At 44.5% G+C, this 27,214-nt stretch overlaps 1 protein-coding gene across 6 annotated transcripts in view; it reads left to right on the plus strand.

Annotated features, from left to right (window-relative positions):
• Window positions 1-27,214, plus strand: part of STXBP5 (syntaxin binding protein 5) — a 1,306,577-nt gene that overhangs the window by 650,516 nt on the left and 628,847 nt on the right. For all 6 annotated transcript variants that reach the window (XM_085611623.1, XM_085611620.1, XM_085611619.1 and 3 more), the window contains exon 11: window positions 22,616-22,688. In XM_085611623.1, the coding sequence (XP_085467749.1) occupies window positions 22,616-22,688 (73 nt within the window). The remainder of the gene's footprint in view (window positions 1-22,615; window positions 22,689-27,214) is intronic.

Here is a 27,214-nt window from a genome sequence, read left to right on the forward strand (position 1 = left end):
TAATGTCACATAACGTTGGCCGGCTTTGGGGAACTTTCCGAGGGGGTAGCTTGGTCTCCTCCTCATCAGTATGAGATGACATCAAAAACGGGTCAAGGGTGCCCGGCCCATGCTTCGTTGACACTTTTCCCACATCTGCCAAGAAGTACAGCTTAGGACGCGCTAGATCTCACCTCCTGACTCAAACTGTCAGGGTAAGCAACATGCTCCGGGGGGAGGACCGGTCCCCAGAGGTTGCACAAACAAACCCATGTCACTTCCAGCAGATCCCAGTTCCTTCTCAGTGCCCCTCGCCTCCAGAGCAAACACATGGAGTTGATGGACGGAGCACTGAAACTTTTGAGACACTCACCCCCAGCCACAGATCTGGGTTGAATCCATCATTATTTAGCTCACTTCCCCACCTCAGTTCAGATCCAGTTATATGCAAATCAATCTTGACCCTGTGCCTCATGGGAACAGTCCAGCCCAAACTGCCAAGCCAGGTCTTCACTGAACCGGAAACAAGCACTCCGTCCATCATCTCCGTGTGTTTTCCTTGCCTCCAGAGAGCAACTTCAGATTCCCCCCAGCAATGTCTCAGTGTGTTGCCCAGTTGTAGCGCCGAGGGTGCAGCAGGCCTCGACCCAAGAGTTCCCTGTGGCCCCCGGCACGTCGTGGGGCTAGAGCAAACACTGCCCAGATGTTCAGGGTGTGTAGGGGCAGCGAGCAAACACCTGCATTGGGGCAACCTACCCTAGTGCCTCTAGTAGCACTTTTCTTGGAATAAACTCTGCTCATCCCGGGGGGGGGGGGGTTTGGGGAGGTGCGAAACGGTAGGGCCACAGCAGTCAGAGGGGCAGGGCCGTGCTCCTAACCAACAACAGACTGTGTCACCTCTGTGCCGACTCCAACAAACAGGATCCCCACTCGCTCTCGAGTCAAGCCGAAGGCAGGCACTCCCAGTAGTCTGTAGAGGCTTGTTAGCCACTAGGGAGGGTGGGCCTTTTAGTGGTCTGGGCCTTCCCGACACCACGTACCGTGTCTTTGTGGCAGCGCGGATTCTGACCGTCCTCTCTAAGCTCACCTTCAACCCCAGATCTTATGGCTCAATTGCAGGTCTCCTGGGGCGCCGGACAGCCTCTTCTTCGCAATATCCGCCGCCCACCCGGACTTCTAAGCGGGAAGCTCTGCCGGATATCTCCCCGGCATCTCCAGGGCACCGTCGTCCTTCCTGCAACTGACTCTCACTGGGAGGGGCAGCCCTCGCTGACACCCTGTAGTATTTGGGTGGGGGGGTACCAAAAGGCATCCAAGGCAGCGGCTCCTAGGAACAGCGGCACGGCCTGGTCCACCTCGGGCAGGCCCATCCTTTGCCATCACACCTCTGGGTCCCCCCCGCCTTTAAAGCCGGAACTCCGTACCTCCCGGGCCGACAGATCGATGCTCGGCAGGCTGCTCTCGGGAACTCCTCCAGATCTGCTCACGGTCTGAGAGCCGACTGTCCCCTCACTCTGGCGCCTGCCTGTCATCTCAGTCACTCAGGGGGCCGCCATTTTGAGTGTTCCAGTGTGAGGCGCGCCTCCCTCCTATCTGAACCGCCTCAAATGCGGTCGAAGATTCACCACCAGTTGCAGCAGGAATAATAGGTGCCCGTCCAGCCCTCCCATGTACTTCGTGGGGGCACTGGGTGTCAGGATGTCGTTAGATGGGGAATCGCCAGACGATCACGTCCTACCTCATTGGCGTCTGGCCATGTCCCTCCCCCATACCCTCTCCCTCACTGATCTTTTGAATGACCTAAACAAGGGCCTCCAATCTTGCTCCCTAGACTCTTGCATATAAATCAGTTGCTCCCAAAAGCCAACCCTTTGGATACCGACACAAATTCTTAAATTCATTTGAGCGACTAAATGGTGCCTAATACAAAGTACCAAATCTGCATGCACACAAAGTTCAATACATAATTTGGTTAGATGGATTTGACTTATAGACCTGCTCCAGATGACCTAGTGTCCAGGTGCAAACAAATGTCTGTGTGCCCCTTTACCAAAAAGCTTGTATTAGCTTCCAATTTCAGATTGTGGTTGTGTTCAAAGACTTGGGCATTGGCACACAACACTCTTTGTAAGAACCCCTTTATTTCTTTAAGAGCTGTTGCATACATATAATCCTACTCACGCTTTTTTTTCATCTGATCAAATGATGGCAGAATTTCATGTGTGCACAGGCAGATGGAAGATGTTTTCCTTCCACTCATTCTCAAAGTAGATTGCCCTTCCATGGGAGCTGCATCTTACTTCCAATTACCTTATGTTTCAGAGAAAGTTTTAAAGCTGGCTCTTTCCACTTCATTACGGAACTTAACCCTGCTTCTGTTCTCTTACAACATCGTTATTGACAATTAGCATTAAGAAGACTCGAGTGTACTCTTTAAAAATCACAAGATGAATAAGAATGGTTTACAAATATTATTTTGCAAGCCTTTTCAAGCTTCCCATTGCCTGGCATCTCTGATAATGTACACTTTGAAGTACCTGCCCTATATGTATTGTTTTAGCAGTGGTCGTAAGAGGCAAATTCGAAGACAAATTGTTGGTGTTAATTGAACAGTCTTAAAAGATTTGTTGAAGGTTCTGCACTAAGACTAGTGGTTATGCCATGTGAACTAAATGTGATCATCACAAAATCTGTGGCACAGCAACTTTGGGATGGCCTAGAGTTGACTTGCCTACTTAATGACTTCCATGTTGGCCTCTCCTCCAAAGCAGGCGTTGAATCAATCCTCCTTTCACTATTGGATGTTTTAAGAGTGCTATCGGATGTAAGTAGTTTTGATGCTTCCAACCCATAGGCCCAGCAAAAATGTCATGCCAGCGCAATCTTGCATTCCTTCTTTTATTTTGTGTTATGTTTGTTACTTGAAATTCCCTAATTTACGCCATTATGCCTGGTTATGCTTTTAATACTTTTCGACAGTACTTAATTTGTAAGTGAATGAGCGCTTGTGCCCAAAGCCCTGCTCAGCAGCCTACAGCCAGTGCTGTTAAATGTGGGCAGACCAAATACATAGTCTTGAATCCACCTCATGCCTCTTTTATCCACTAACAGATACACCCTGCCATTTTATCTCTCTCTTGGAGGTTCTTGCTTGCTCTCATTGCAAATGTTGTACCGTCTTCCTCTTCCTCCTTCTCTCCCCTCTTTTGATTTCGGTCTGTTTGTCATGAGGAAAAATGAGTGCCAGTAGACCCCATTGGCACTCACTGGCTCAAATTAAACACTGCTGTTGGGATAAAAATACTGTTGAAAGAGCAAAGAAACTATATAAATGACCATACAGAATGCTGCTGTTCACGTGTATGTGTGGTTTTTGCACTATATTTTAGCCTGAATGATTATGAACAGGAGGATGCATTTCATACAAAAATATAGTGCAACATGTAATATTTCATTGCCTGATAACTCTGAAGTTTCACATAATTATGTAAACATAATTATGTAAATTACGCGCACCCCGACTAATCCACTTCATGTGTCAAGACAGGTTGACAGTATGCACCTCCCCATTCTGTTTAATAGTTTTATTACAATTGGCCAAAGCGGGCTCTTGTTTGTTTGGTATAAATAGTTTTTAACTGATCACACCTGGTTGCCATTTCTCCTTTTACCTTTATGACCAGGCCATTGACCTGCTGTTGGATTACACAGGGCTATCTATGTTGCAAAGTGTGTACAACAGAAACGTTGAGCCATTAGCACTCCTTAGGCAGTGTTTGAGATGAATTTTTTATATGTGACTCACTCAAAATAGTAGAGTTGGCCAATATCTAGGGGCCTACACCAATTCTCCCCACTGTGCCAGTAAACCATCTAGTCTTCACATTTGATCGCTATACATTTTGTGGGGATCAAATATTAAACATAATGAATAACCAAAATGCATGATTCACTATATCAAATATAACTTTTCTTTGGCATACAGAAATAGTTCTGCCATAAAAACATATTTACATTGAGCCATACTTTTTCATTTCATCTTGATTTAACAAGAATTTCAACAACTCGGAATCTCTTAATGTTTAAGCGCAAAGTTTGTATCCTTGACTTCATGATCCTTTTTGAGAGAAGTCAAACGTGAGCACCCCCTTACTCAGAGTAGGGGAACTTTGTTAGATGTTTTATCATTTGTGAGCTACAGCAAACATCGGTTTCTAATTTCAGTAGTAATGACAATTGAGAGTTCATCCAGTCTACATTTAAGGGAAGGAGGAAATGTGTCATTGTAGGTGTCATCCAGTGGCACAGTCTGGGTCATGAGCCCTAGTGCAAGCAATAAAACTAGGCCCCCCCCAGCCAGTATTACAATATTGTTCTAAGTGAGGTATCACTCTGCTCTTCAGTCATCTCCTTCACCCACGTACTGCTCTCCTCGGTATTCCCTTCCTCTCTTCCCTCTCTCCTGCCACTCATCTTCAACTCCTTGCTCCCTTCTCGCCTTATTTGTGGTTCCTTTCTCTTCCCTTTCCCTTGCCCATTTTATTTATCCTTATTATCTTCCTGTTTCTTGCTTAACCTTATTTTCTTTCTCCCATTCTTCCACCTTTACATGTGCTCCTCCCTGCACTTTCACCATCTCCTTTTCTTCCATCCATTTCCTCTCTCGTCTTTATTGATCCCTTATCCTCTACTCCATCTGTACTCCTCCCCCTGAAAAGTACAGCCACACCCCTGGTTGCACTGTCTCTAAAATGAAAATTTTAAAAAGACCAGAAGAGGCAGCTTCGGAAATAACATCAGTTGTTGCAGACCAGACTGCACCGACTGCCCCAATGGTAGCTACGCCCAAGGTTTCACATTAGTAGGAGGTATCACTTTTACCCTACAATGTTTATGACAATTTTGAAATGGATGAAAATAACTATAAGGGGCTAAAATTATGGTGATATGGGAATAATGCTTGATGGTCTACTATCGAAGTAACAAGCTGTTTACCCTAACAAAATATTTGAGGATTTTAATTTTTAGCCACAGATTGCATGATGGTAATATCTTGAAACATCATATATGTCTGTAATCAATTCCAGCAACAGTTACTTCAATGTATATTTCCTTGCAAAGCATCATAGTGGCCTGATGATCTTCTACCATACCACAAAGCAATGTTGGCTGGAACTCACAAGTGATAAAAAAACAATTAACAGAAGTAAATAAAAATGTAATTGCAATCAACCTGGTTTGCACTGTACTATATAGTTGGATTATAATATATTAGTAGACTGTAAGAATTAGATTATGCAAATGTTTTGGGTGCTATCTAGTCAGAATGCATCTGCCCACCTATTGATTGGAGTTGTCAATTTAACCCAATCACCCTCTGGTCCGTTCACTGCATTGGTTGGCAAATACTGCTCATGTGGGTTTTAAATGCCTATGTATCATAAATTGAATATGCGCATTGCTTTCTGTGAACTAAGCTTCCTGTGTATGAACCCTTCCATCAATTCAGATCTTTGGCTCCACTTTTCTTTGCAGTTTCCTCGCTATGGTAAACAACATCAGGTCAGTTATTCCTTCTCTTTCTTTGCACAATCAAACAGTAATAAACTGTCTCAGGAAAATAGCAGATCAAATTCATCAAAACAAAAACCTGAAAATCTGGTAATTTTTCTCCTGATCTGCCTTCTGAGACATCATTAGCCACAGCTTCAATGTTGGCTAGTGCTAAGACGCCCTTTAGTGTGAATGTACAATGGCTTAATGCCATTTGAACATTAACATAACACCACATCATAGCATAACACCATCCGAATGGATCCACAACTGCGGTTCAATTTCTTACGTAGTGATTTGCCATTTAGTATCAATAACACAAACCAGGCGAGAAAGTAAACTGTATGCTTTTCCTTCTTTGATCAAGATTGCTCATAGACAAAATGGTGGCTGCACTTTAGGTAAAATGGAATTAAATGCAGATGTAAACTCTTTGCAAATTGGGAAGCAAAGCAAAATTTAATGTTGCTGGCACTAAGTTCTGAATACAAGCAGTGCGGCCTTCCTGGACACTCGCACAAACTTACACTCACTTTATAACCTCGCAGAAACGACAAGGTGGTGCGAAAGTGCAGGGTACGCGAGTCGCCAGGCCCTGCCTGCCGCTGTTGTTCACTTTGTCACTGGATCACCCCACAGCGCAATTCCGGGGTCAGGCGAGGGGAAGGCCGCAAACCTCAATCGGTGCTCACTCCGGTGTCCGAGGTCCGATTCGGAAGCGGAAAACGGGTGCCACCTCAGCTCGGGTTCACCAACATAGTCCCCTCATCCAGGACAGGATAATTTCAGGATAATCGTAGGAGGTTGCGGAGGTCCTCGGGAGCCTCGCACCTACGCGGCCATCTTGGTTGCGCGCTAGGCTCCTCCTTCCAGGTATCGCCATTTTCATTGGGTTATTTGCTCTTATGCACCAGTGGAGTGTGCTGAGTAATTGTAAAAGCTACATGGGCAAGTGGTACCTTAGTAAACATCTACATAATGATTTTTATCTTGAGCCTTAAGTGCAAGTTCTAAGTGGTATGGACACTTGTGGATCGTTGTGGTCCATACATTGGCAGGTGGCATGACAGTTTTACTCCTTATTGACACTGCAAGTGTTTTTCTGAGGGACTGTAGCATCAGCTTTCATTTCTGAGAATTCCTACATTTTCCATTTACTGACTTCATTTGTTGATCCAAACTCCGTAGATTCAGCAGGCAAAAATTTGGAATTGAAGAGAGAAAAAAAGGAAGCAGATCTTCTCTGGTTCCCACAATCAAAGTATACCTCTCACTGGTAATGCAGATATCTGATTTTCCTTCAGTAGCAACATCACAAACATCATTTTAGCTGTGAGTGAGGCGTTGGAGTACACTGCGGCCCCTGGCCAGGGGCAGTCATTTTGAAACTCCACGGCTGCCGTCACATATCAAACAAGAAGTTGCATTATGTATCTTTGTAAGCTAGAGGCGTGTTTGACTGAAATTGGAGTAATATGACATAGTTTTAAAACATCTGCGATATGGCCAGGGCTTGGCCAAAGGGTGTCAGACAGACCTTTTTATTCTTAAACATCATATTACATTTTAGTTTGATGTGACGTTTCCGGCTGCTTTTTGAAGAGATGGCATTCCATTTAGGCCCAAAAACAGAAGTCCAGATATCACACGGCGCAGATCGCCTGCCTTCAGGCCAATCACTTGGACAATAGCCATCTCTGCAGGAAGGCAATGACGACCAACTCCTGAAGGATAGAGCAGACTTCAACCCTCTACGCCTGTGCTTATGGAATACAAACGGCTTGTCGACAAAAATAATGGCTCACTGCTTCTTACAATATCTTCAATCTTTCAACGTAAATATGCTGCAGGAAACATGGCTCACTCTACCGCATCATATCCAAGGCTTTGTGTTTCTCAGCACTGGCCACAATGAGCAACAAATTTGGACACCACTCGGGAGGGCTGGTGACCTACGTCTCCACAACGAGAGTCACCTCAGCGTCCCCAGTTGGCTCTCCTGCACTGGCCACCCTTGCAGTGAAGATTGCCCTCTCTCTTTACGGAGGGTAAGATGTGGTGGTTCTAGTCCACACTTACGTCAACCCAAAAAGGAAAGCCAAAGATTCAGAGAATTTAATAGACTAAGTATTTAGTTTCGTAACTGAAATGGAAACCCCATATTTCATTGTAACTGGGGATCTAAATTAAGATCTCCTTGGCACATCGGGGGGCGAAGAAACCACCATCCTCACTTCACTCTGCAGCATCCCGCCACAATGCGCTTCACTATGTGCAAGCAAGAGCCACAAGAAAAACTGCCTCTTGGAAGATCTATAACATCTAAACCTCAGGGCCCTCAAAGGCAGATTCCCTGAGGACTCTCCCCCCGTTCCCTCACATTATACCAACTCATCATGTTCAATCTTAGATTACACGTTCGCAAGCCTCTCACTGTTCTCCTTCATTCAGGGGTTTCGAAAAGGGGACAAGAAGAACAGCGGCCATCGCCCACAGGAAATTCTACTGTCAGATACTGCAACCTGCGCCATCCAACACGAACTATCTTTGGTGCCTACCTACACCTCAAATTTAAGGAGGATCAAATGCGCAGCAAGAACTACAGAGTCTCATTCTAAAACAGCAACCAAGCGTTTTCAATCAACAGAAACAAGCACAGTTGACAGAATAGCACACTGGGAACATGTTACCGCAAAGTTTTTAAGCCTCTAGGGCACAACACCTCCGAAAGCTCTTTCCGGGCAAACGGCCTGAGAAACGGGAGACTCAAGCGCCCGCACCTTCTTGCGAGGCCAACGGAAACGTCTAAATAAATTGAACAGGGAAATCAAGAAAGAGTAAGAAGATGAAATCTGGGCAAAGCTGCTTCATGATGCTAACCGCAACGACAGTGCCCGATTCTGCAAAAGGTAAATGTCACTATCCACCCACACCACAAGGCAGTTTTGTCTCACATCTCAGAGGAAATATGCTTACATTTCTATTCGAGCAACGATGCCGGGGACACCTGCCCAATGCATCCAAACGGACGGAAACAATGCAATCGCCCAGGAGCAGGCCCCAAAGTGTTGCTGGGGGCGAACATGCCAAATCCAACAAAATCATCAGGGCGCAAGCCAAGCGACCCACCTCCATCAAGAAGCCAATTGCAAAAGGGAGAAGAGAGGGGGATCCGGGCCCAAATGGAATCCCACCGGCCCTGTTTAAACACAAACCGGTCGACTGGGCTAACTTCCTGCAACCCCTATTTTCGGAAATCTGGTCACAAGGCAGAATACCCGAATCATGGAAAGGCTCAACGATCGCGCCGATCTATAAGAGCGGCGACCAGGCCCAGCCTAGCAACTATACTCTAGTGTCCCTGATCGACAACGAGGCAAAGTATTTTGCAGGCACCATCTTGGAGGATCTCATAGCTTGGGCAGACGCCAATAAAATAATCCCACCAGACCGGCTTCTGCAAAAAGTCTGGCACAACAACTAACATCCTCGCACTCGCTCTTCTTATCGATGCAACGAAGATAGCCAACCTGCAACTACATCTATGCTTCATTGACTTTCGCGCGGCATTCAATAATGTTGAGAGGGGGAAACTTTGGGGGAAGCTGGTACGCTGGGGAATGCCTTAGGACATCTTGGACATCCTGCTGCTTCTACACACTGACACCTGGGTCCAGGTGAAACTGAGAAGGCGAACTCCCCTTTCTAGAAAAATCTGCACAACCAAAGGCCTGAAGCAGGGTTGCGTGCCGGCACCCACTCTGTTCAACCTTTATATAGCCATCTCCCTCAAGCTCTCAACATCTTCAATGGACATGCACCCAAGCTCGGTGTTAAACCACTGACAAACCTTATCTATGCTGATGACGTGGTGCTATTCAGCCACACACATGTCGGTCTCCAATATCTGCTTGACAAAATGCAGAAATATGTTGCAGAGAATAGTCTGAAAAGTAACTTCAAGAAAACACGAGCTATGACGATAAATAACAAAAGAAGGCAACAGAAGAGGTGGCACCTGGGAGGGGTTCTCATTGACAAATATGTAGGCGTCATTATTGATAATGAAGGTTCCTTTACTTGCCAGAAAGAAGAAATCAGAAGGAGAGGCTTGGTTGTCGCTATAACACTGAAATATCGATCTTCAAAACTGATGGGGCCCTCACAATGCCCTCTCCTGAAGGTAAAACAGGCCAAGCTACTCCCCACGCTAATCTACGGCAGCGAAGCAATGCAGGGGAGAGATGTGAAGCAACTGGACAGCTCCCTGATAATGGCATACAGAACCATGTTAAGCCACCCAAAATACACCTCACCAGCACTGATAAGGCTGGAGTGTGGCTTGATGAAACAATCGCTGGCCAGGCTTGGCGCCTACATCATTTGCTGGAATAAGATAAGACTCTCTGCCTCAAACACTTTAAATCAGCTGCTATGGCAAGAACTCCAGCATAGGGTTACCTCCCCGGGCAGACGCTACCTACAAGAATCTCTTGAAATCACACGGCTCATCAACCTCTGGAACACTCAGTTACAACACACACCCTTCAAAAAATTTGTATGGAAGACAGTAAAACAACTCTCACTGCTGGAAGACAAGGCCATATTCTCAGCCAGATCCCATGCCTGGATGACCCTGAACTCTTACAAAACATCTGCACCCCAAAAATACTTTAACCAGGGTTACCCTAAAACTCTCAAAATAAAGTTCTTAAAACACCGCCTGGGCATTCTACCGTGCACCGAACATCTTCCACCATGGCAGAGGGCATGCCCACCAAGCATCTGCAGTCTGTGCGACACAGGCCCAGGAGGCATTTTACACTTAATCTGCACATGCATGGCACTGGAGCAAGAGAGGACACAGCTGCTTAAGATCCCGCTCAAGCAGTCAGGGACCGGCACCAGGCAACAAGCGATGTTGGCTTGTTTTGACTCAGGGGCCACAAACTGATCTGCATAGTGGTCAAATTCCTCCAATTGGCGGAACAGAAAAATCTGATTCAACATCATAGGAGCATACAAACAACTCCAGCATTAGGCAGACATTGAAGCACCCGACATATCAATTGGAAGCGGCTTCCTAAAACTCAATTCTAACAACTCAAAAAAAAAAAAAGACAGCCAATGATGGGAAACTCTGTCCTGCCCCTAGCCATCAGGAACTATCTCCTGACAAGTACGCACTTTCCGCATCCCTGCACTGTGGCTGTCTTGCACTATCGTTTCATATGATGGATGCACATCACAGGTCACACTAACCATTATCACAGCTAAGCAGTACTGCGGGTCATACTTTTACGGTTCATCTTGTACTGCCACATTTTGATGGCACTCATCAAATGGTTTTATCAGCCTTTTTTTTTTCTAAGCAAGCACTGCACAGCACTTTTATCATTTGTATCAATGTTTTTACTGACAGCACAAAACTGTGCAATGGTTTTTAGTAACTATGCACAATAAAAAAAATAAACTTGAAACTTGAAGTCCAGATGTCAGGTAGGAAATCGCGAAAGTTTAGCATTGCTGGCATAGTGGTGTGAAGCACACTGCCAATTTACTTTGCAAAGATCGACGTTTTTATTCTGCTTATGTTGAGAGGTGGGGTTGCAATTGGTGCAGGACTTCTTACTAAAAATATTTTTTATAGTTAATTTTTTTTCTTCACTATTATTTGCAGATACTTTTCCCATTTAAAGCAAGTTATACTTTTTAGCCCACATAAACCTAATTTTAACAGTTTTCATCCACATTTTTAAGACCTCCATCAGTTTTGTGGAATGAAAAATTTCCTAGAGAAAATAAAGTGAAGAAAGTACAGCTTTATTCGAGCCTCTGGTCATGGCATAAAATTCATTGTTACCAAATATTTAGATGAATGCAAGAACCTAGCAATACATGACCATACCACTGTAGGTCTTCATCTCAGTCTGCTATGTATTTTGTTTGATGGCATACGTCAGGGATGCTTTTCCTGTACTCGTCTATTTGACAGTAGTAAGTCGCGGTTTTAGGTGTGTGGTCCCTTATCACAGAATGCATTGTGGTTGTACACTGGGCTCGTTCTCATCTTGAAGGAGAGCTGGCGTGGCATGTATTGTGAGTTTAAGGTATTCACATACATCTGTGCAATAGCTCATCCTGGCAGCCTGGTGTAATACTCTTATCTCTTATATAGTTTTTCCTTGACTGACATTGACACCGACGCGCAGTGCATAGATTTGTTTAGTTGCTGCCAAGCCTGCAAGCGTCACTAGAAGCTCTTTCTATTTGCCTAAGCACGGTACCATACTCTTTACCTGTTGGTGTGTGGAATTCATTTTAATACTTTTTATATTTTTTTAAGCATCTCCAGCTTTAGTAAGCTGCACTTACTTCTCTGTCTTGACGGCAATAACCCTGCCTGCTTCCTTGTTTTCCTACCTTGCTCCTCGGTCTGCCGCAGCACTTCCTGTGCTGATTGAGAGGAGGGAGCCGAGCTATCCGCGTTCCTCCTGTCAGCGGCTGGCATATTAGGTCAGCGGCGGTCTAGCTGTTAAGAGATTACCACATAAAATCAGACCATGGTGCTAACGCGCCAAAGGAAAGCTCATCAGCGCCCGATCTTCTCCAGGCGCCAGGAACCCTAAACCTTTGCCACTAGAGCTTAACTCTCCCTCCTTGATAAGGTATGATGGTCATGAACGAAAGAAGCTCAGATACAGCGGACAACAATGCTCTTCTCTGCAGCCATTTAACCTGGCGGGCCCCTTTTCATGTCGAAATTGCTTAGTTTATAATGCATCTTCTTTGGCTCTTAACTGTGACGACTTCACCTTTTCTGTTACACAGCTCTCTGCTCCCAATACCTTATCAACTCACACTAGAGATATATTTTAGGGGCATCAGCGATACCCTTTTCTGACATTAAAGAGACTCTATTTTAATGCAAGGTCCATTCCTAAACATGCTATAGAAATTTGGGACCTGATAACTCACCAGTCATCTGACTTATGTTTCATCACAGAAACCTGGCTCAATCCTGAAGCACTTCCCTGCATTCCCATAGCGTCCCCGGGAAACTATAAAATAGTCAAGTTGGGCAGAGAACAAAGGCTAGGTGGGGGAGTAGTCACGTCTTCCGAGACTCACTCAAAGTAACATTACCCACCTCAGTGCTCACCGACTGGGCTAAGATTACGATATTTAAAATCGACCACCCCCTACGGAGTTATATGGAAAGGATCTATAGTCTATCGCCCGAGCTCTAAAAAAGACTTTAGTCTTAAATTAGTGGAACTAATAGCCCCATGTGTGCTATCCACGCAAAATTTCTTCCTTATTGGAGACTTTAATTACCATGCGGTAATAGCATCGGATTCTGAGGTGTCCAATCTACTGTCCAATTTAAAAATGTTAGCTCTCCAGTTGATAGAATCAGGTCCCACCCATGTAGCGGGCACACTTTGGATCTTCTATATACCAACTCTCAGCCCATGCAAATGAATGTGCCTTAACCTTTGACATGGACAGACCATTTTTTACTAAAATGTAAAGTTCCTGTCAACTGCATCCCTACCAAAGTCACTTCGGGGAGATGTGGGAGAGCAAGACATTGGAAGCAGGTGACTACAGAACACTTTCAGTCTGCTTTTATGGCCCCTGAAATGGACACTACTACAGATGTCAATTCAGCTTGGTCCGCGTTCTCAGTTTCTCGCGCAGATGCACTTGATATAGCTGCCCCTTAAAATCCGTACACCATTAAACCAACCCAACCTAACCCCTTTTGGTATATGGCTGACCTGAAAACCGCTAGAAATAACTCTAAGAGACTGGAGCGTAAATGAAGGCATACCAAATATGCTCTTGACAAACATCACTACAAACTAACGCTAGGTGCATACCATACTATGATTAAAAAGACACGTAGAGCAAACACCATCGATAGAATTGTACAAGCAGAAAATTCTGCGAAATAACTATTTAAGGTTGTAAAAGAGCACACCAACCCTTGTGCATGCACCGTAGCCACAGTGGCCTCCCATACTCTGTTTGACACCCTAACTTCCCATTTCATGAATAAAATAGATGACATTATTATTATTGAATTTTGTACCGCGCACGGTTACCATGAGGCATCCCAGCGCTTATAGAAACCAAGAGCAGGCTACTAATAAAAAACAGAGCAGGCTACTAATAAAAAACAGAGAAGCTACAGTTATTCTGGGAACAGATACGTTTTCAGATGTTTCCGGAATCTGAGAAGGTTTGGTTCGGACCGCAGCGAGAATGGGAGGGAGTTCCAGGCGAGCGCTGTATGGATAGAAAAACTCCTGCCCCCTGAGCGGGCCCTCCTGATTCTCTTAGTCTGAAGGAAATGTTTATTGTCAGAGCGTAAGGCTCTTGTAGACTTATAAGGGCGAATCATGTCCTTCAGAATAGCTGGTCCTTTCCCCTGTATGCTCTTGTGAGCGATGCACAGGGCCTTAAAGGTAACTCTCTCTTTAACAGGGAGCCAATGGAGTGCTTTTAAAGCAGGCCTGGCTGACTGCCTGGCCGGAACATTCCGCAGCAGCCTTGCTGCTGCGTTCTGCACTTGTTGCAGGATCTTAAACGTTGACTCTGGTGCTCCAAGAAAGAGCGCGTTACTGTAGTCCAGGCGTGAGATGATTAATCCTTGGACTAACAGCTTCCGGGAGAGTTCTGGTAACAGGGGGAGAACCTTACGGGCCGACCGGAGCATTCCATAACAAACGCCCGCGATCTTCTTGGCGTGTGTCCTAAAGGACAAGTCCGGCTCCAGCCAGACCCCCAGGCTCTTGATCTCTTTTTTTGGGTCAGGCGGGGTGCCCATGCAGTTGGGCCAGCTGCTTGGCGAGAGGGCAAAACTTGAATGACCCAAGATCATCAGCTCAGTTTTTGAGCCATTCAGTTTGAGCGATGACCTGGACATCCAATCAAACACATCTCTCAAGCAAGCATGGAGTGTCTCTGGCTGTTTCTCCAGCTGTGTAAGACTCACCACTAGCTGGGTGTCATCCGCATAGCTTATGGTCTTAAAGCCAAACGGAGACACCACACCCTCCAAGGGTGCCATATACACGTTAAATAACGTGGGGCTAAGGGATGAGCCCTGTGGCACCCCGCAGTGGAGTGGGAGGGGAGGAGATTTTGCATTTCCTTCCCAGACCTCGAAGGTACGCCCCTCCAAAAAGGAGGCCAACCATTCCAGGGCCACTCCTGTGACACCCGACTCAGCTAGACGTTGTATCAGCACCCCATGGTTGACGGTATCGAAGGCCGCACTGAGGTCCAGGAGGATCACTGCCACTGATCCCCCTGCATCCAAGGTGTTTCTGGCCTCCTCTACCACTGCTAGCAGAGCCGTGTCCGTACCATGGCCTGGTCGAAATCCCGTCTGAGAGTCCCTCAACCGGCCATTCTCCTCAAGAAAGTTTGATAACCGATGGTTCGCCAGCCTCTCGGCAATCTTACTCACTCCTGGTAGTAAGGAGATGGGCCTGAAATTGGCCAAGTTCTGCGGGTCCAAGCCCGGCTTCTTCAGAAGCGCTTTGACAACCGCACTTTTCCAGTCAGGCGGCACTGTCCCCTGAGTGAACGAGAGATTGATCAGATTGGTCAGGGGCTCTCCTATCGTCAGGGCGGCCTGCTTAAGGTACCGCATCGGGACAGGGTCCCGAGGTGAGCCACTTTTCATGCTCCCGAGGACCTTCAGTACTTCACCTGTAGATACAGGGCCAAATGACGTCAGTCGATTTTCCGACCTGTTGAAGTCCTCAGAAGGGGGCGATGTTCCCAAGACCGATGGGAGAGAACCAATAATAATGTCGATTTTGTTTTTGAAGTAGGTGGCTAATTCCAGACATTTTTCCTGTGGTCTATCATAGACAGGAGTAGGCTCAGGTGGTTTAAGAAGCTCCTTCATCACTAAGAAAGCTTCCCTGGATGAGGACGCAGCATGGTTTACTCTCTCCCCATAGAAGGAGGCCTTAGCAGTGCGTATAGCACGTTTGTATATTCTAAGTTCGATGCGATATTTTTCCCTGCTATCTATCTCCGGGCACCTTCTCCATAATCTCTCCGCGCGTTTGCAGTTCTGTCTCAAGGTTCTGAGCTCTGGGGTATACCAAGGGGCAGACCCCATTCTCTTGTCCCTAATGAGCATCTTCTTGAGGGGAAGCACATGGTCCAGTGCATTGGTCAACCAGTTCCTCACTATAACATCTGCAGACACCGGGTCACAGCCCTTCTCAGGCTGAGTGTCCTCCAGACGGGCATTCCAAGTGTCTACCGGGAGCCTTGACCATGCCCTATCTATTCTAAATTCCCTGAGTGGGAGCGTGTCATCACACTTAATCTCCCAGTTAGCCATGATCAGTGAGTGGTCAGACCAAGGAAGAGCGAGGGGAGGCATGGCGGATATACCCGTCATGTTCGAAAAGATGGGGTCAAGAAGATGACCTTTGACATGGGTGGCCCCAGTATTTATCAGTTTCATCTGCAGGGCGCTCAGCTCGCTCGACAAATTGGTAGCCCTAGGGTCAATTTCTTCATCGAAATGGCAATTGAGATCTCCTAACAAGATGAAGTTGGATGCGGCCGCAGCCAGCAGAGTAGTAGTTTCCATTAGTGACGATGTAAAATCACCCATGTTTCCAGGGGGCCGGTAGACTAGGAGTCCTGTCAACGTGTAGGTAGGGGAAAATTGAAGCGAGAATTGGCAGCTCTCACAGTCCTTGACCCCTGCCTCACGTGCCTTACAACTCAGTGACTCCCTGTATAAAATGGCCAGACCCCCCCCTCTCCCTGTGCCTCTGTCAAGATGGTAGATCAGATATCCCGGCGCCAGCGCTATCACCGCATCCGGACCCGAGGTGTCAGATAGCCAAGTCTCAGTAAGAAACAAGGCATCAACCTTGTGGTCCAGTAGTAGGGAGTTAATCTCTGTAGCGTGGCAGGGGAGTGATCTGCAGTTAAGCAGGGCAAGCCGACACAAGGTAGTGGGGATGGCATCTTCTACATCCAGGTGGCAAACTCTACATCCCCTAAAGCGCTTTCCGTCTTTGGCAACATAGCAGCATTTGTCGTATTTCGGTGTTCGGTAGGATAGGAGCTCATCCTTCGTATACCTGATCGTGATGGAGTGCTGGGGACTCCCATCGGGCATAGCTACTGGCCCCGGACCCGGTTGGGCCCGGACGGGCACAGACGGGCTTAACTCTGGCGAAACTCCGGCGCTAGTCCGGCGCGTCCGCTGCTCGCGTCCGCTGCGCGGAGCCATAAGGGACTATTTATATAGGGCGACTAGACCGCTCGGCGAATGTGCCCCCACCTAAGATGGCCGCCAAAACTGGATCGAGCCCGGGGCCGGTCTAAACCCAGCACCCAGGGATCAGGGACAGATGGAAATGATTTATCTGCCTAACGAGGGTAGGAGCGTTTCAGAAAAACAATTTTAAAAGTGATTTTAAAAGTCCGTTTTTTTCGTCCTAAAAAGTAGTTCTAAATGCAGGGGGGATCGGACACAAGGGATAAATCAAGTGCAATTCTTTATCAAATAAAGCAGCAACTGAGCGCTCGACTAGCAGCCTCTCAGTAGTTCATCTACCACAACTTTCAGAACAACATGTTAACTTCATCTTCCACCTGCCCAGCTAACTTCTGCTGTGAAACTCTGGCTTCACTGGACAAATTAGAACCCATCACACTTATCCAACTGTCAGACCTCATAGCTGAAATCAAATCTGGCTCCTCGTCTGATTTGTGTCCGCCTCACTTTATAGCCATGTTTGCTTCCTCACTTGTTCCATCAGTCACATCTTTATGTATTCTATCACTGTTTACAGCTACCGTCCCCCAGGAATGGAAAGCTGCTTGTTACGCCTATTCTAAAAAAAAAAACTTACCTTGATCCCACGGAAACAGTCCATTATCATCCCACATCTCTTCTTGCAATAATTAGCAAAGTGCTAGAATCTTACGTAAATAAGCAGCTGTTAACTTACCTGGATGCTCACTCTCAGTCAGGCTTTCGCCCTCTACACAGCATAGAAACCACCCTTGCAGTGGTAACAGACTCTCAGCCTTTCTTTGGACGCCGACATGCCAGCTATGCTGGTTCTTCTTGACCTGCCGGTGGCATTTGTTACCTTGTCACACCCATTTCTGATTCAACGCCTTCAAGAGATAGGTACACACAGCACTGCATTACCGACCTTCTGAAAGATAGAACTCAAACCATCACTCTGGGTCCTTTCCAGTCTAAGACTGTGTTCCTGAACAAGGGAGTTCCTCAGGGCTCTGCCTTAAGTCTGTCTCTCTTCAATATTTATGTCTCTCCCCTTGCTCAGTTAGTTAAGTCCTATGTCTTCGAGATACTTTCTTATGCTGATGATACTCAGCTGGTCATCTATTTTGAGCAAGATAGGGTGGATGTTAAACAGCAATTTATCTCCTGTATGAGAGATATGTTCCAGCTGGATGTCCTCAAATTATCTACAACTGTATAGGAACAAGACCGAGATACTACTTCTTGGTAAGCTCATGTTCACTGGGCTGAGGATTGATGGGCGATGGAACTTGGCCCTGCCCCTGCTCCTAGAAACAGGGTGAGGAACTTGGGCATCCTCTTGGATAATAAGTTATCGATGAAGGACCATTTGACATCCACATGTGGTATGTGTTTCGGGAGAATGCGCCTCCTTAAAAGGATTTTCCAGTGGCTGCCACTGGACTCACGCAAGACCCTCGTCCAGGCCTTGATTATCAGCTGCCTAGACTATGGAAATGCACTCGTAGTAGCATCAAACGCATCTCTCCAAGCCAAGATGAAGGTAGTTCAAAATACCTCAGCCCAACTGGTTAATAAACAGCCACAGGGCACCTCCTCTGTCCCTTTGCTTAGAGTTTTGCATTGGCTTCCTAGAAAGAGGAGAGCAATTTTTAAAGTCCTCTGCCTGACGCATAAATCTCTGGCAGGTAAGGGGCCCAAATATCTACAGGACAAATTGACACCTTATTGCCCGGATAGAAACTTTAGATTAAAAAAATCAGCTCCTTCTCTGCCCTCAACGCATCTGCACATCTAAATACGGTGGACGGGCCTTCTCACACCTGGCTCCATACCACTGGAACAAACTCCCCTTGGTCATTAGGGCTTGTACTGACTACGCTGGCTTCAAGAAACAGTTTAAAACCTGGCTGTTTTAAATTGCAGCTTCTGACTGTTATCTCAGCGCCGAAATGCCCCTTCGGCAACAAGACGTGCGCTATAGCAAATGCCTATTAACATAACATAAGTAGATATTTTACATATTGCTGACAAACCAAGATAAAGGTTTTCTTAGCGCTTCTCTGTGGTTGCGGTGGAGGTGTAAGAGAGTACTGTCAGTGAGATGGAAGTGAGTGCCTGTATTACTTTGGGGAAGAAGGGTGACCTTGCAATTCATTAGTCACCCCTTAGCCGTAAAAGTCTGTACTTGTGATTAATTAAGTCAGGCAGACCCCATTTTAAGTTTCCCTGTTTTGGTTTGACTTAAGTAGCTCCCCTTGGCCTGCTACCTAATGTGAGTGGGCCACACAGCTGTAATTTTGGGTGTTGTGGTAACTTGAACATGTTGAGTAGCTGTGGTGATGAGTGTGACCACCTCGATCTCCGTAGCCCCCTTCCCCTTTGTGGGGGGAGTGGTTGTTGTTTTCCAGATTTCATCCTTGGAGTAGCAGCAGTTTCTTTGTTGTCCGCATCTAGTAAGCCAAAATGGCGGGAGATTAGTTCAACTTGTCCAAAACATCACATTTGAAGCACAGCAGTCTGGCCCTGTTAGCCAAATGTCATTGCATTAATTAATTCCAATTATGCAGAGTGCTTAATTGATAAAAGAAAGAGTGCCAGTGCCCAAGGCTTTTCTCAGAAACTCGGCGCACTGTATACCTAGTCTAGGAGTCTTACACTAGCTCCTGCCTCTTTCATTAACCAACAGACACTCTCTGCCCCTGAATCTCACACTGACAGGTTCCAACTTTGTTCCTATGTGATGGATTAGGCGTCTTTCTTTTCCTCCCTCTTTCCGATCTGTGTGTTTTTCCACTCTTTCACTGGGTAAATATCTGATGCAGACAAATAAATGTAGTGCCAAAAAATAAGTGTTGGTCCCCCCACCGGCTACCAGTAGTACAGTTGTGTTCTCATGGGACATTACATGCACTCTGCAGTGACAGACAGTAGCACTGTAATAACGTGGAGTTGTATCTCTGCCCCAAAAGGTGCATGGACCTCTGTTCTTAATCATTTAGCTCTTTTTTTGTATGTAGTGAAAAAAAAGATCTATGTTGCCAAAAGTGTTGACCTTTAAATGTTATAATTTGATTGTGATGGTTACAGGTTAATGTAACCTATAACTGCCTTCTGAATAAATCATTGACAACTTGACTTTGGTTTACCATGTGGTGTCCAGATAGAAGTAGGAGGCTTTGGAACTTTAGAGTATTGCAGAAGTACCCAGGACTTTGCTACTCAAGCTGTACCAGACTTACTGACTTGAGCATTGGCCAGTTACCACAGGCTGCCTCAGGACTCGAACAGTATGCCTGATCTGTATTGAGCTGTTCACTCCAGGGCAGGAAGAGGGAAATTTAACTGGACTGCAGGATGGAGCTGTGTAGACATAAGAACATGGTTTGCATATGGGGAGTGCGAAGAACATTTTTAGTAACAGAGTCTCGTTCCCTGCTCTTGCAGTCTTTATGCTTCCCCAAACTCGTACAACTTAAATCTAGTTATATTACCTTCATCATACACATACACCTTCCATGTACTTATTTATCTTTATATTTATTACTCTACTCCTAATTCTGCATCTCCAATACTCTACCCTATATCTCACCCTATACCCCTCTCAATATATCCTCTACCTCCTCTATCCTCTTGACTCATCCCAAACCTCATTCTACTACTCTCTCCAATGCACTACCGTATTTCTCACCCCATACCTCTCTCAATATATCCTGCACCTCTACTCTCTGACTCACCCCAAAGCCCCATTCTACTACTATAATCCCCAAAATAACCCTTTCTAGACTCTTCCCCCTCTACTGCTCCTTGCATCATCTCAAACCTCTTTTGCTATGCAGATCTCCCAAACAAGCCTTTCTAAACCCTTTTCTTATGTATCCCTCCTAGACTCATCTGATACCTCATCTTCCTCCCTAACCCACTTCTAGAGACTCTTCCCCCCCTTCCATCTCTCCTTTACTCATCCCAAACCTCCTCCTACTGCTATGATCTCAAAATAAACAATTTCTAGACCCTTCCCTTTTCTATCCCTTCACTATTCTTTTTAATCTAACTAACAGACTCACATGTCCACCGCTCACATTAATTTCATATTTCCCAATACTAATTCACCAATAATCCTTTTTGGGTTCCAGAGTAGCGTGCTACTAGTAGAAAAGCGCTTCAAATCCTTGTCAGGGGTTGCAAGTGCTATATAAATGCAATTACTATTATATACTTTGGCACGTCCCCTCAGGATGATATCATGTGCAGATGGGGTGCTGTAACTTCTAACTATTCTTGGCCAACTGAACCACTACTGCATACTGAAAATGACCTCTTCAAGACTGGTCCATTTCAAAGGCTTGTTCTGCTAACCAGGTCCTTTGGCACTAAGAAATGTTAGTAAGAGTTCCCATGCATGTCTTTAATGGGTCCTTTTAATTCACTGGCACATACCTCTATTAGTTCGCTAGCCATCATTTTCCTAGTTGGAATACTATCACACAATTTTCATCTATGTAGTTTTGAATTTCTTAATTATTATTTCTACAATTTTCTTTAATGCAACAACACATACCTTAGCTTTTGAGCAGTGTTGTATTGCGAATGTTTTATCTTGCATCCCGTTGTTGTTCTAACAGTTAAGCCTAGAACTAAATCAAGCTACCAATCCTGAGCTGAAAGTATCTTAGAGAAGACTTCCTCATTTGCTTTCTGAAATCAGGTCAGGACAGGTGCTGAAGATGCTCTCTTAAATTATTTCAATCATTAACTCTCGCATCCACTTACCCCAGACTGAGGACTTAATCACACAAAATTCAAATACAAATCTCATCAGAACCAGTCTTCTGGTACAAAATTACTTTGAAATATACACTATCATGTGTTTTCAGGTGGATTACCAACTCCTGTTTTCATTTTAGAAACATAGGAGGATAATTAAATAAAGATTAATGGCCACACTAGAAAAGGCTACCTAATACCATGATAGCATTCCATTAAGAATGTATCTGAGTGACCATTACAGTGATGTACATTAATCCCTTCGTTGTTGGCCTAACATAGGGCCTCTGTTGAATACCAGAATCTGGGATACATAATGTCATAGGACTTCAATTCATACATTATGGATTTTCAATAAAGGTCATTTTTTTAAGTAGAGGACATACATATCAAGAGAGAATAACCTGGTAAATTGTCTAATCTAAAGTGTCTTCCCACCCACCAGCAGTCAACAATAGTATTACAGAAAGTGCTTACCTTACCAAGCATTCAGTTTTTCACCAGAAACGTTTTAGTGTGAAATTGTCTAGGTTTGTGCTAAGGGGGGAAAACAGGAAACAAAATTAGTAGAGATACTTCCCAGACCTATAGTTCCTAACTAGGAGTACCTTCTACATTGTGTTAAATACCCAAATCAATTGCAGTAACATCCCAGCAATAACAAGGAACATATATATCTGCAAATTTCTTGAAGAAACTATGCAAGCACAGATCACACATATCTCCAAAGAAAGTAGCATGAAAGATTGCGTGTGGAGTTCCAAAACTGAAATCCACAGTACTCACAGGAAAGTCACCATCTGATAATCCTCGACTATTCTTTTGAAGAGAAACATTTTTTAATAAGACTAACTTACAGTGGAAAAGCAATGTTCAATGTTTCTACCCCTATCCAATTTCAGAGCTTATTACACAGGTTAGTAGCTTGCTCTTCTTAAATGCATGTTTTACTGAACGGTAATGACATTTGCTCACTGTAGGACATAATTAAAGAATACAATGGTGTTTTTTATGTTCTTCCAGATTTTCAAGAGCCATATGCTGTGGTGGTTCTTCTCGAAAAAGATTTAGTTGTCATTGACCTTGCACAAAATGGGTAAGAATAAAAAAGTACAGTGTATATGTACACACCCTCTGGAGTTTTTTAATTCCTCATGCTATAAATTTGTTGACCTCTTTTGCTAAATCTGTATGGCATAGTGACTGCTTTTTGTTTTGTGTCTGAAAACCTAGGACAACATTTGATTGAGATAAAAAGAAGCTTCAAGGTTTCCATTGTGTTGTGCCCATCATCTTCCCTTTATTTTAGTTGTATAGTGGCAGTATTGTAACATGCAACATCAAACACATTATCCCATCTCAAACTTGTCTTTCATGTTCCTTTTTGATATTTTCTACCTTGATGAACTTCATTTTTTCATCCTATTTTCATACATGTTTTATAGCTGATAATTTAATGGACATTTGCCTGACCAACAAACCTGTAGCTTCCTTAACCTTACCATATTACCATAAATGTGTGTAAAAAATTATTTGAGGACACCATAGTGTAGATCATTTAAATTAATTTTATTATCAATGTTTCGAGCTGACACGCTTGGCAAAATATTCACAATTCTGTTCCACTTTACATAATGATCACTTTGAAATTAATCGGAGCATATCGTGTATCACAAATACATATTATAATTGAAAACAATAGGTTAAGTCATTGATTATAGTAACTGAATACATCACAGTTATTAGTTTCTTTGTAAAACAAAAATAAAGAACAGTCTTGCTCATTTACCCAGAAAATTAGTTTATCTAACCCATCATCTCTTCCCAATACATACATATTAATTTATTGAACTATTCTAGCTTTCAAAACCAATGTACTAGTTTTTTCCCAATATCTCCCAGATCAAGACTTCATCACAATTGATTTTTGTTTCCCAATTGAATAGTGATCTGTTACAGTATATTAATTCTGACACTGGTAATACATACCATAAACTTTACACATTCAAAAGTCTGAATTGCAAAAGTGACACCACCCCGAACAGTACTAGAGGGAAAAAAAAACCTAGTTCAAAGACTTCTTTCCTAAAAGATAACACTTAATTTAACTCCAGATACATAACAGCCCTCACCAGTCTTCTCTTGATTGCGAAATATGTGACAGCTGTCCACAGAACTTCTAACACACATCTTGCCCATTTAGCTCCTTTCTTGTCAGTTTCCTGTTCCAATCATTGCACGCGATCCACCCAGCGTTCTATTGCCGTAAATCCAGAGTTGTTAGATTACTTCTAATTCACTGTATTAAGCTAGGACTGATATTCATAGCACCAGAATTATTCATCCAATGTAACAGTTTATATTCAACAACAAAAGTATTAATCGTTAATGCTAATTGTCTCTGTATAAGAACAAGAAAGGGATATCAGGGTACATGGGACTTCATCTCCAAACCAGGACTGACTGCATAGCTGTGCTATCTGTGGCCGCATATGGCCTTTCTAAGGTGTCGGCATGGTGAAATGGAGAGGAGTGTGTCCTTCTGTGACCTTTCCTTTATTCAGGGTTGACTCACCCTCTGCAAATAGTAAAGAAGCTTCGCTTGTTCCCCTCTATGTGCAGCAGTCACGTTTGCATATCTGCTTGGAGTTCCAGTAGGCTGCAGCTGGTGTCTCATAAAAAGCAATGGTCCTTGTGGGTTTCTGCTGACTGCAGGCTGCTCTGCTTATGGATAGGGTTAGGGAACAGTGGAATCTGTGTACAGGAATCTGGGACAAGGAGAAACCAAAATACTAATACTGAATGAGGGCAGCAGATCAAAGATGGCATTACTTGCCATGCACCTGCCATCCAGAGTGTATCCCATTATTTTGAGGAGATGGGTGTTGTTGACACTGTATCCTTTCCAGTTAAAAATGGCCACCACTCCAACACCTGTTACCTAACTCTTCCTGTCCAAGATGCCACTTACTGTTTTTTTTTTTTCTGAATTTCCTCTTGGATCCTCCTGTTGGATGTTTGCTAGGCTCTTTCTCTTCTTTTGCTTATGATAGTTTTGTGCCTTACTTATTACTCTTCATTTCGATCAAGTACAGTGATTTTTGCCAAGGAACTTTTCTGCCTTGTGGCTTTTTCCTCATAAAAGGGATCCTTTTTAGAAAACACTTGACGCCTTTCACCTATTAACTGAACTGCAAGGTGTGATGGTCGCTACTTGAAGGACTCTCCCTATCTTAAGGCAATCAAGATGAGCAAAATGGAGACCATCACTGTGTCCTGTATTTGACAGTGGGGTCTTTTATATACAATCTGCCCCCTTATCCCATCATTCTGTTCAGGATGGAGTGCAAAATCTGCCTTACATACTTTGGACCATTCTCCAAAAGTAGATCCATGATAGGCAGGACTGTGTTCCACCATTTAGGTATTGTTTTTTATTACTTCAAGTTCCTCTCCTGTAATTTTGCTCTTGCATAAGTTTAATATGGTATTAAGCCTGTGAGTGTCAGCCATCTGGCCAAGCTAAGGACAACGTAGTCTTGCAGTCATTTCAAAATGTGCATGAACTTTTCTGGGTTGATGGATCCAGCATTACCGGTATGGGAACTGCACTGACCTGTACAGGCACTTGGACCAGCTGGCTTAGCGCCGATTATCATGTCTGTATGTTGTGGCCCAAAGCATTGTACATTTATGTTTTGAGCTGATTCACTAACCCTATTAACTTGATCTGTATGCCCCAGGTTGCTGTGTCATCATGCCTGGTACAAAGCAGGACTCTTTTGCTAAAATTTTCATAACCCATTGGTTGAGTCTTTTCTACCCAGGTAGATTGTAAAAGGAGGGAAGAAGATTTATTTGACCCATTACTGTCTCCTTTTCTCACTCATCAGACCAGTAATTTTGGGACAGGGGTAGTCATCCCCTTCCAGCTCCCCTGGACCCAAGGAGATCCTTTATCTCTATTTTGACCTCCATTTCCTCCCTGCTGTCTTCATTGTTTAGTTTGTCACCTCCTTGTATGCTTGGAGTGCCAACCTAAGGATCAGAGAAGCCATTCTCATCCTTCCTTTGTTTCTGGTGCCCGTGGTGAATGTCCCACCAGTCCACTTAAATAACCTGAGGTACAGCGCCAGGCTGTACCTGCGGTTGTAGGTCTAGGATCTCTACTGCATCACCTACATATTGGCCAGTGCTAGACCTGCTCTCTACTATTTCAGCAGAGCCCTCATGAGTGGGTGCTGATTCCACCAATCTTTCTTACAGGTGACCTCTCCACACAAGTCTACCTTGAGGGTTCTAGAGACTAATCTGGACACCAAATACCTTGACCGTTCGGGCAAGGTCGAGGAAATTGAATTGCTATTGGTTGCGACCCTAGTTCCCTCAGCAATGAATGAGGGAATCTATTTTCAGAAAGCAGTTTGGGCTCCCTCACTGAAGTCTCCAATGTCCATTGATCCCCTGGTCCTCAGTCAGGCTCTGGAGAATTGGACAAAGCCATTTCTGATTTGTCATTGTGAAAGTCTCTGAATAATAAGTATTGGACTCCAAAATTCAACCTAACCCTCAATGCTCATAACTCTCCATTTCTGTCTATAGGAATAATATTAGCTTCCCTAAAAGGTGACGTATCACCTCCCCAAATTGACACATTTTGAGAGCACAATGTCTTAAGGCATGGAAAGACAATGCACCAATCTGACAGTTTCTCCTTGCGACAAGCTACGGACAGCACCAGCAGGCCAGCTGCACACTGCTTTTGTTATAGGATCTAAGCCAATATACCTGCTCTTGGACTATATCCAGGATCATATGTTCATACCTAACTGGGGCATGCAATAAGCTAAACAGAAATTGGTCTTGTCCCAGATCCACATTGATGCTCCTACCACAAACAGAAGCTGCTATTCTTCCATGCTCTGTCAGGCTTGGCTTACGTCCTCAGGCCTCATTCCAGAGACCAAGTAAAAGTAGTTGCCCTCCCTTTGAGAAAAATAACTTGTTTTATCTTCCAACAGGAAAGGGTCTGCATGCAGTAATATAAAATGTGCACTGTCGTGGCCATATCACTGCAAACCAAGTGGTACTGTGAGGATAGCCACCTCTTTTCCTATTTGCCTAGGCCTTTAGTCTTACTATGCTCTGTGCGCCTTTTAGTCTTAATGCGCCTTTTGAATTTTGTTTCAAGATTCAAGTCTTAATGGCTGGTGGTGTGTGGCTGTGCAAGCTTCTTTATTATCCCTTCCTGGTTGTGTCATCTCTGATGGAAATAAAGTATGGTGTTGCCAGGACCATCAGGACACAACTACTCCAAATCCTCTGTTGTGCCTTCCTAGGATACAGATAAAGCAATTCTAGACTGCAGCTTAGTGAAAGATTTCCCTCCTCCAGAGAAGATAGAGACCATCATGCAGACAGTGGGCATCTTTTTGTATCAGCCTTCATCTGTGGCAGCTTTAGTATCTATTGCAGAAAGATAATTACCAGCCTGTCCGAGTTCTTTGTTGTTCCAAACTTATGGTGTGGTGTTGATGTTCCCAACCTTTTTTAGGAATGTTCCTTCCTAATGCTCCAGTCTCAAGTCTCTGTCACAACTCCTCTTCAGAGTAGAAATAGAGA

This window comes from Triturus cristatus, chromosome 6 (assembly GCF_964204655.1).
Source record: "Triturus cristatus chromosome 6, aTriCri1.1, whole genome shotgun sequence".
Classification (NCBI taxonomy): Eukaryota; Metazoa; Chordata; class Amphibia; order Caudata; family Salamandridae; genus Triturus; species Triturus cristatus.